We start from the raw sequence: 11,280 nt of genomic DNA on the forward strand, positions 1-11,280 counted from the left end.
GGTTCCGGGCAATCCCCGGCAAGCTACATGGGCCTAATGGGCCAAGAGGGGGCAGACTAGCCCCTAAGGGGCTGGTGCGCCCCATGTAGGCTGAATTAGGAGAGGGGAAGAGAGAAGGAAGGGGAGGGATTCGGCCTCCCCCTTCCTTCCCTCCTCTCCCTCCTTCCCTCCTTCAGAAAATATGGAAAGGGGGAGCCGAATAGGATTAGGGCCCCAAGTAGGATTCCTCCTACTTGGGCGCCACCTTGGCTGCTCCTTCTCCCTCCCACCTATATATATGAGGGCAGGGCACCGCTATAACACACAATATTGATTCCTAGCCATGTGCGGTGCCCCCCTCCACAGTTTACGCCTCCGGTCATATTCTCGCAGTGCTTAGGCGAAGCCCTGCGTGGATCACTTCACCATCACCGTCGCCACGCCGTCGTTCTGACGGAACTCATCTAATCCCTCGACACTCTGCTGGATCAAGGGTTCGTGGGATGTCATTGAGCTGAACGTGTGCATAACTCGGAGGTTCCATACGTTCTGTACTTGATCAGCCGGAACGAGAAGAAGTTCAACTATATCTATTGTGTTGCTAAACGCTTCCACTTTCGGTCTACGAGGGTACGTGGACACACTCTCCCCCTCTCATTGTTATGCATCTCCTAGATTGATCTTGCATGAGCGTAGGATTTTTTTTGAAATTGCATGCTATGTTTCCCAACATTAACGCCTCCTTGACCTCAAACTCCTGGATTCGCCGCATAAAACACGTGTCGGTCTCATCCAAGGAGTCGTCCAGTTCAATGCTAGAACTCTCATTCTCACCATTGAACAACTTGTCAAAGTACTCCCGCCATCTATGCTTAATCTCCTCGTCCTTCACCAAGAGTTGGTCTGCTCCGTCCTTGATGCATTTGACTTGGCCAATATCCCTCGTCTTCCTCTCTCGGATCTTGGCCATCTTATAGATGTCCCTTTCACCTTCCTTCGTGCCTAGCCGTTGGTAGAGGTCCTCATATGCCCGACCCCTCGCTTCACTAACAACTCGGTCTTCTTCGCCATCTTGTACTTCTCTATGTTGTCTGCACTCCTATCTAGGTATAGGTGTCTGAAGCAATCTTTCTTCTCTTTAATCGCTTTCCGGACAACATCATTCCACCACCAGGTATCCTTATCTTCGCTTCTCCTTCCCTTGGACACTCCAAACTCCTCCGAGGCCACCTTACGAATGTAAGTCGCCATCTTCATCCACAAATTGTCCGCATCCCCTCCTTCCTTCCAAGGGCCCTCCTTAATGACCCTTTCCTTGAATGCCTGAGCTAGTTCTCCCTTGAGCTTCCACCACTTCATTCTAGCGACTTTGGCACGCTTATCCCGCTGGACACGAATCCGAAAGCGGAAGTCAGCAACCACCAGTTTGTGCTGAGGTACAACACTCTCTCCAGGTATCACCTTACAGTCTAGGCACGCAAGCCTATCTTCTCTTCTCGAGAGGATGAAATCAATCTGGCTAGAGTGTTGGCCAGTTCTCTCTTTCTAAAGAGGATTTTAGCTACAATCATGTCGTAGGCTAGGGCAAAGCTTAAGACATCTTCTCCTTATAGATTCCTGATGCCATAGCCAAAGCCTCCATGCGCCCCTTCAAAACCTATGTTAGATGTACCCACGTGGCCATTAAGATCTTCTCCTATGAAGAGCTTCTCGCCAATCGGTACACTCCTAACCATGTCTTCCAGGCCTTCCCAGAACTCCTTCTTGGTGTTCTCATTGTGCCCTACTTGTGGGCCATACGCGCTGATAACATTGAGAACTAAGTCCCCAACTACCAGCTTGACAAGGATAATCCGGTCCCCATGTCTCTTAACGTCTACCACTCCATACTTGAGGCACTTGTTGATCAAGATGCCTACGCCATTTCTGGCAGCAGCCGTCCCCGTGTACCACAACTTGAAGCCGGTATCCTCCACTTCCTTCGCCTTCTGTCCCCTCCATTTGGTTTCTTGGACGCACAGGATATCCACACCTCTCCTCACCGCTGCATCAACTATCTCCCGAAGCTTCCCTGTCAGAGACCCTACGTTCCACCTACCTAAGCGAATCCTCCTAGGCTTGGCTAGCTTCCTTACCCTTCGCACTCGTCCAGTAAAATGCGAAGACCCTTGCTCATTTTCCACTACATCCGGGCGCCAATGTAGCGTGCCACTAAGGATGCGACGACCCGATCCTCACTCACTTGCCACCGTATCCGGATCAAGATATGGCGCGCCACCTGGGGGTGATGACACGGCCCTTGCCCATTTTTCACCACATCCGGGTTCCGATGTGGCGCGTCGCTAAGAGGGTTATGCCCCAACGAAAATCTTATAGGTTTCATCTCCATAAGAGTGGCTGAGTTTTTACATTCGCTTGCCAAGACTATCACAACCCTCATCCTTTACCCGGGTTTAGGACCGGCTATGTTAAGACAACATAGGAAAAATTCATATGTGCATTACCCAGAGTCATTTAATTTCTCTTTTTTTATTGAATTCAGAGTCATTTAATTTCTGATACAAAAAAAAACTACTCGGAGTATCGCACTGGCCGGCCTCGTTATATTTTCCGAATCAAGTTTTTTTTAGCCAACATTATTCGAATCAATAAAGCTCCCCCCCCCCTTTTTTTGCATGGAATAAAGCCGGCCCTTACCAAAACCGAGTGGCCCAAGGAAGCAATCCGGATTATAGTTATATACAGTATAATAGTAGGAGTATATTGTATCGGAGAGCCAGTCGGTTTCAGTCAACTCATCATCCGAAGAGAAAAGATACATGTTCCGTTTCAGTTTCGTTGCTCGATATATATAGAAAGAGTAGTAGTCCCCCCTATCGCCCTATATTGCCATCGAATTCCCCTCCATTCGTCACAGGAGTCCAAGCCAGGACAGGAAGATTGTGACCCCTTCTGTCGGTGTCGGTGACGCACTTTTGGATTGGGAGCTAATAGGCGCCGGCGCGCTGGCCCAACTTTAGGCCGGTCACACGAGGACCGCAGATAAAAGCACTTCGTAGCCGCACGATCTTGTTTCTCCCCCCTGCTCGTTCTTCCTACTCGCACTCTTCATGGACGAGTACACCAACCGACCTCGAAGCACCCACCCTCGCGCTCTCGCCCGTCGCAGGGCCGGCCCTGATGGGGTGGCAGGGGGGCGGCCGCCCAGGGCCCCCCAAATCTAGGGGCCCCCTCCAGGGTTCGCAAGGAGCCCATGGCCCAGACCATAAGGAGGCATCGACCTAGACGCACGGAGAAATCCCTGTTTTCCTTCTTCCCATCGCGAGTTCGCCGCTTCGCGACGATCCTATTCCCCCGAGTAGATCGCTCTCCGCCATGCGGCCGGCTGGTCTTCCTCCAGATCCCCGGTCCCGTTGTGTTATCCCCCGTTTGTGAGATGCCTCTCATGTGCAAGACGAAGCCACCCCAGTTATAAGGTCATCCCTAACATCCTCTTTCTAGTTGGTCAGATCTTAGAAGGTGTCGCATATGATGCAGCAGCAGTCAGCAATACAAAATTGTAGATAGTGTTTACAATAGCCCGTTTGTTCATATGGTGCTACTGTACAAAATTTACAATTGTACTGCATCATATCCGCCGTTTGTCTAATTAAGTAAAGGAATACACTATTTACAATTTTGGTTTTATTTTGGAACAATAGACAATAATAAGTTAGGTAAAGGAATGAATCTAAAAAGAAACGAGATTATTACTTTTATCTTTATATAGTAGAGGCCCCGGGTTGTAATTTCGCCACGGGCCCCTGAAATATCAGGACCGGCCCTGGCCCGTCGCCACGGGTCGCCGCACTGGCCCCAATGCTCGCCGTCGAATCTCGCCCCGACGATTCGCTGCCGTCGAACGTAAGAAAAAAATCTGTTGACTGTGCATTCATGGTAGTAGCCAAAACAGACAACGGATGTATCAATTCGTGTGCACCGTAGTAGCAACAATGACAATGGTTGCAACCTCGAGCCATCACCGTGTTGCCGGCGCCGCCGTCCGCCACCATAGGTCGTACGTCCCAGTGAAAGAAAACCACACATCGGTGACAAGAAAAAAACACTGGTTGTAGCTTTTTCCCTCATCTGTCGTAGCTTTTCTCTTGTCCCCGTTGCAGATATGAAGCTCTGCCGCTCGTCGTGATGCATCGACAGTAGCAATCCAAAGTGACGCTTCCAGCAAAAAGAAACATCTCTTCCAGCAAAAAAGTGTGTTGTTCCATCGTCGTAGCTCTGAATAGCCCTAGTTTGAGGGAAAAAAATTGTTGCTTCAAACAAAGCAAAAAATCACTGCTTCTAGAAAAAAAAGTTGTTCGCAGCTTTGAAAGAAGTGTTCCAGCAAAAGAAAATGCTGCTTCCAACAAAACAAATCGCTGCTTCCAGCAAAAAAATGGGCGTTGAAGCTCAGTCACACGCCGTACCTTTTCCAGCAAAAAAAACATTGTTTCCAGCTCCTTCTTAGGCCGGTTCCAGCTCCGCCGCTTGTCGGTTGCAGCTTTGCCCCTTGCCGCTTGCAACTCCACCGTAGCCGAGGAACCACTCGCCAGTTGCGCGCGGGGGTACGCCATCACCGGCGTCCACTCCATCGTCTCCTCCTTCCTCGGGAGATCTGCGCGAGCGTGGAGCACCCTGCCATGGTTTCCTCTCACGTGGGTGGAAGGACATGGCGCGTGGTGGCCCTCCCCCGCGATTTGCCTTGGCAAGGGTAAAAGCCGGCCATGGCTGCTCGCTGATCTGGAGCAGGGGAAAGGGCCTGCCAGGCATGCTCTGGAAGAGAAAAGAGAGAACGAGAAAGAAATCGGAGGGGATAAGGTTGCGCACGAGCGGTATGTGGTCCCACCATCTTCACGTGTGTGAGCGCTGGCTGACTGGATGACGTGGTGTAAACTGGAACGTTCGTCGCTAGACAATTGAACGATGTGCGCGCGACCGGCCGAGCGTTCGGCCCGCGCCCCGGCTCCAAACGTTTACTTCTAGATTTCCTCGCAGTTGATGTTCTTTTGTTTCACATCAAAGATAACAGATCCTTACTCTTCAGTATTGAGATGGTTTCAGCTGTTCCAGTCGCCGGTCTAAGCCTCCAAGTCAACAAGAGGAGGAGGGGCGTAGTCGTAGGATCGTTTGGGGCGTCGGTGCTGCCGGATGAGCTGACGACGGAGGTGCTCCTGCAGCTGCCCGTCAAATCCATCCTGCGCTTCCGCGCCGTGTGCCGCTTCTGGGCCTCGGCGCTCTCCTCCGAGGAGTTCTGCAGCCTCCACATGGCCAAGGTCGAGGCGGCGCCACCTAAGCTCATATTCATCTCGCCGTCAGTGACATTTGACTCCACAGGAGTGTACTCAAGCTCGTTCCCCACCGACTGCCCGCTGTTCACCCTCAACGACGTGTGTGGCGACTTTGCGGCCTTAACTCCTTCGCCATGCCGTGGCCTCACCCTCTTGCACGACGAGTTGGCGCCAGCCTACTACGTATTCAATGCGGCCACACGGGCGGTCACCAGGCTGCCTCCTTGCCAGCATGCCATCTTCTCGACCACCGGTCTCGGTTTTGAGTTTTGACACGAGCACCAGGCAGTACAAGGTGGTGAGGTTGTTCCTCGGGGAACTGAAAGAGAAGCAGAGGATCAGGTGCGAGGTGTACGTCCTTGGTGGCGAGCAAGGGGATCGCTGGAGACCGGCTGCTGGAGGTGTGCCCTTCAGGTTTTACAGTTTTGTTCAGGCCGCCATTACAACGGCATCATGGAGCTTAGTCGGTCCGCTGCTGCCAGTATTTGCAGACGGATTTCTCCATTGGCTAATCTACCCAGGTGCTCTCTGTAGACGGCCAAGAGCTGTTGTCTTATCATTTTCTCTCAACTATGAGACCTTCGGCTGGGTCCCGTCACCACCTTTCGAGATACCACGAAGAGGAGTGCACTTGGTGGAGCTTGGTGAACGCTTGTGTATGGTTCGGGATCTTCATCCTCAAGACAATAATATGTTGGAGATTTGGAACTACAGCTCTAGTGATTGGTCACTGCAGCATAGCATTGATTTGTCGCACAACGTTGCAGGAGATTTGATCAGTAGCGCACAGGTTATTAGAGTTATTGGTTCTGTTCGCGATTGTGGATCAACGGACAAGGTAATCTTGGCCACTTCCAAACACAAGATGATTACCTATGACCCATCGTCTGGGATCCTGGAGGCCATTGACGGTACAAGGGAAACTTCATTATATGAAGCTGATGAGCAATCTGCTCCCAGATTCAGTTTATTCAAAGAGAGTCTTGCTCCGGTACACAAAACAAACCAAGAGACGGCATTATCGACTCCCCTAGCTATGGCGATCAAGGAGGTCCTGCTCCGGCTCCCGGGTGATTATGTCGCGCAGTTCAAACTTGTATGTAAGCAGTGGCTTAGCTTAATTGAGAGTGGAGGCTTCATTCGCTCTTTCCATGTGCACAACAATGTGGATAAGAGGCCAAAAGTAATGTTTGTTGGCAAGGGAACTGGAGGATTGGGTTTCAGCTTTGCTCCCTCTAAGAGATTACTTCGCCAAGGCGCTTGGCTTGACAGAAAGGTGGTTTGCTCTAAGCCTTGCCATGGTTTGAACCTGGTAAGTTGTGAGATAGAGGACTATCTATACAATCCTTGCACAAGTTATCACCTGACCTACCCTGCTATAGTGCCGCCACACCGAGTGCCCCGCCATGTACTCGCAATGATGCATGGCAATGTTTGTACACCAGAAGATCACACTTTTGCAGTTGGCAACAAGAATTCTGGCCTGGGATTCAACTTGTTGACACAGGAGCATGTCGTCGTTCAGATTTTCTATCATCTCAAGGACTTCAAATCTCGTCAGTATTTCTTGACATGCTCAGTCATTGACCTCACGTCGGCCCAAGACCACCATGAACCGCCTCTGCCCTTAAATGGCATGCCACCGGCCTATTTGTCAGGGGCTCTATATTGGATGAGTGAGCCAAGGTTGGGCCAGAGTTATGAGAGGGCCATTGTCTCGTTGAACGTTGCAAACGAGAGGTTTGGTGTCATCCCTTGCCCTTCATCCATTGCAATGTGGAGCGACACAAGTCCTAATCAAGCATTTGTGGTCGAGCTAGAGGGAATACTGTGTGTTGTCCTTGCAGATCCAGTTGCACAAGAAATAGATATTTGGAAGCTAGAGCAAGATCAATGCGACAGAGCATATAAAATCTATTTGGAAGGTTGTCCAGGCTATTCCCCTGCGGAAAATGTTGTGGTCCCGTTGATTATTGACCCCAAAGACGGGAGAATCTTGCTCGACACAGGGAGGAAAATGGGTCTTTATGATCCGGTGAGGCGCACAATTGAGAACTTGTATGATCTTGACGAGGTGCTGCGTGTCACATGTTCGGAGCAATCACGAGGGAAGCATTTTACGTGCTCTAGCGAGGTGCCTTTGCAGGGAGAAAATCCACGCATCTTGCCGTTGGTCCCTTTGCTATATGAGGAGAGTCTCGCAAGTTATCCATGTACGCCCAGATCACGGGACTTACGCCGATGAATAGCCACTAGTTATAGCAGTTTGACACCACTTGGTTTTTGTCTAAATTATAGGTGGTACAAATTGTAATTTGCTTTTCTCATACCCTTTTTTTTATAATATCTATATTGTTGGATATCCGTGTGTTGGTATCATCTCTTCTACTATAATTTCTTTCTCTTTCTTTTTGATTGATGTTAAATTGTCAATAGTGCTCTCCTAATGGTAGTGAATAACATGCTGCCAAATATAGCACTGCTGGTTCTTTTCCGATTACTTTGTACAAATTGGTGACTTGATTAGTAAGGTCTGCTTGCCAGGACAAGGGTATGCATGAATGAATGAAGTTAAAGGTTAAGCCAAATTCCATTATTATTCAAATTGCATGCATGAAGGGTTCAACAGTGCAGGGACACTTACGTAGCCAAAAGATCGGTTTTAAGTAGTTTTTTTTTTTTGCATTGAACCTCGACTTTTGTGGTTAAGGTCTGAACATTACCATTATTCGAACCTGGCCATTATAGGATGTGTTTGGTTCTCGGGGCAACTCGAACTTAGCGCGACCGGCCACTCCAAAAGCTACTTGCCGTCATGGGCCATCGCCGCCGGCTGCCGTTGCCGCACTCATGCCAGGTCTTGCGTCCCAGCAGCAGTAGTGCTCGTGCCGGGGGGTCATCACCAGCGTGAGGCCAACTCCAATGCAAGGCCACAAACGGCTGTCCTTTTATTTGATTTATTTATGTCTGTTTTCGTCGGCAAAACGGAAGCTCGTGTCCGCTTGTGATCTTCCGTGCATCTAACCGGCCGCCGCATTTCAAAGCATTTGTCCGACTTGAACTTAAATTTAAACAACAAAGGCATTGCAAAAAATTAAGAATGATGTCTATTACCAACAAACTTAAAAAGCCCACAGAAGTCATCGACTGCACATTGAAATTAAACTTGAAATTTACACAAAAAATATAAAAACTAGACCTGATGCCGCTATGGTTGTCTTCAGTTGTTGTCGTCCTCATCCTTGTCATCCAAGGTGAGGTTGATGTAGGGCGGTGGCCGCCAAAGGTGGGTTGGCGACCCCTCCGTGGCTGCCAAGCTGGGGCGGGTGGCACCTGTGGCTGTGAGGATGGGCTGCATGGCACTGTGGTTGTCCACGTCCACCCCCGCCCCACCAAGGCCGAGTTCCAAGCCGGGGTGGTAGGCTCCTCCTCGACCACCTCCTCCTTCACCTCGAGCTCTAGGATGTAGATGTTGTCGGCGACCGACAGGGCAATCATCTCCTCCAGGCCGTCCCACTGCTCCTGCTCTATGCGTGTGTACTCCCTCTCGGAGTCCTCCATCACACTCCTCACCAGCCACTCCTCATATTTGGCGATCATGGTGGGAGGTGGTGGTGGCGGGTACTGAAGGAAATGTGCCCTAGAGTCAATAATAATGTTGTTATTTTAAATTTCCTTATATCACGATAAATGTTTATTATTCATGCTACAATTGTGTTAACCAGAAACTTGATACATGTGTGAATACATAGACAAAATACCGTGTCCCTAATATGCCTCTACTAGACTAGCTCGTTGACCAAAGATGGTTAAGTTTCTTAGCCATGGACATGTGTTGTCATTTGATGAACGGGATCACATCATTAGGAGAATAATGTGATGCACAAGACCCATCCGTTAGCTTAGCATAATGATCATTCAGTTTTATTGCTACTGCTTTCTTCATGCCAAATGCATATTTCTCCGACTATGAGATTATGCAACTCCCGGACACCGGAGGAATGCCTTGTGTGCTATCAAACGTCATAACGTAACTGGGTGATTATAAAGATGCTCTACAGGTATCTCCGAAGGTGTTTGTTGGGCTGGCATCGAGATTAGGATTTGTCACTTCGAGTATCGGAGAGGTATCACTGGGCCCACTCGGTAATGCACATCATATGAAGCCTTGCAAGCAATGTGACTAATGAATTAGTTGCGGGATGATGCATTACAGAATGAGTAAAGAGACTTGCCGGTAACGAGATTGAATTAGGTATGAAGATACTGACGATCGAATCTCGGGAAAGTAACATACCGATGACAAAGGGAATAACGTATGTTGACATGGCGGTTCGACCGATAAAGATCTTCGTAGAATATGTGGGAACCAATATGAGTATCCAGGTTCCGCTATTGGTTATTGATCGGAGAGGTGTCTCGGTCATGTCTACATAGTTCTCGAACCCGTAGGGTCTGCACGCTTCACGTTCCATGACGATATGTATTATATGAGTTATGTGTTTGTGACTGAAGGTTGTTCGGAGTCCCTGATGAGATCACGGACATGACGAGGAGTCTCGAAATGGTTGAGATATAAAGATTGATATATTGGAAGGTAATATTTGGACACCGGAAGGGTTTCGGAATGTATCGGGTACATATTAGAGTACCGGAGGGGTTACCGGAACCCTCCAGAGGAAAGATATGGGCCATATGGGCCATAGAAGGGAGGCACACCAGCCCACAAGGGGGTGGCGCGCCCCCACCAGGGAGTAGTGGTTCTTCGATGATCTCAGAATCTCGATGTAACTTTTATTTTGTTTGAGATGTTTTGTACTTCAGGTGAACTTTTATAATAGATTTTATCCTTTTTTGCAAAAGAAAAAAAAAGGTAAGATGCAAGCCAAAATTTAGGTGTTGAAGCAAGGGCTGAGATCGATATACAAACCACAAAGAATTTACATCAGAACCAGGTCGGCCATTATGTGCTTCCCATTTATCTATGTGATCACAGGGTTGGAAATGGTTATAACGAAATCAGTGACCAAAACTTAAGTCAGCCGGACTGGTTACAGCGTCAACTCCACTACAGGAGCAAGAGCGATCAACCTTTGCATTGCATATGACAAATATGCATTTTAAAGTCGTTTGGTACTGAGCCAAATCGTTTCATGAACACATGTATGACTCGCGATGTTTCACGAGCCACGGGGGACACGGTTGCGCGTCAGCACGCCCCAAGAACATCCCTTCTTTTCTTATGCAGCAGGTTGATTTAGTTTCCTTGCTTTTTAACGGAGTTTCTTGAGAATCAAGTTGAAAGGAAAAGGCAGAAGGGAGAGAAGAGACAGGAAGCCGACCGTCAGCAGCGCGGTGGTTTCGGATCGGCTGCAAACAGCTGCACGAGATATTCTCTTCTTCTCTCTGTGTAACCGTACACGACAACCCACGGCGGTGGTACACTAGCGTGCCATGCATGCAACTCCTGTACCACTACTACTCCCAGGTCCATGTCGCACTTTGCCAAGGTGCTCGGAGGAGATTTTTTTTTTTTTTTTTTTTTTGCCCAGGTGCTCGGAGGAGTTAAATAAATTTGTAGTCCATTCATGAGGATAGATTTGTATCCACCCGCCCTTTGTTAGACCATCTTCAAACAAAGAAAAAAATAGCTTGGTGGGATCAAACTACTCTAGAATTTTAGATTTATAGAAAGAGCTTCATATTATTATTATTTTGAAAAATCCGAATTGTTTTTGCATGGATGATAATTTGGTGCGTGAGGTGCAATTCAAATTTCGGATCATTTGGACATATGAGTAGGTCTCAGCAAAAACGAAAAATTGGGTTAGAACAATACATGAACAGTTAACTTTTTCACATACTTCAAATTTATCTTTTTGCCGGGAGCTACTCAGTTATTCAAATGACATGAACTTTAGAGTGCACCTCACTCACAAAATTTCTCCCATTCAAAAAATCAGAATTTTTGAATTTT

General features: G+C 48.4%; 1 protein-coding gene across 1 annotated transcript; it reads left to right on the forward strand.

The window, feature by feature from the left end:
* Positions 1-5,066: 5,066 nt before the first annotated feature.
* On the forward strand, positions 5,067-7,750 carry LOC123081539 (uncharacterized). The gene is made up of 3 exons (XM_044504107.1): positions 5,067-5,562; positions 5,825-7,393; positions 7,740-7,750. The coding sequence occupies exons 1-3, from the start codon at positions 5,067-5,069 to the stop codon at positions 7,748-7,750; spliced, it is 2,076 nt and encodes a 691-aa protein (XP_044360042.1).
* Positions 7,751-11,280: the final 3,530 nt, after the last annotated feature.

This window comes from Triticum aestivum, chromosome 1B, assembly GCF_018294505.1.
Source record: "Triticum aestivum cultivar Chinese Spring chromosome 1B, IWGSC CS RefSeq v2.1, whole genome shotgun sequence".
Lineage (NCBI taxonomy): Eukaryota > Viridiplantae > Streptophyta > Magnoliopsida > Poales > Poaceae > Triticum > Triticum aestivum.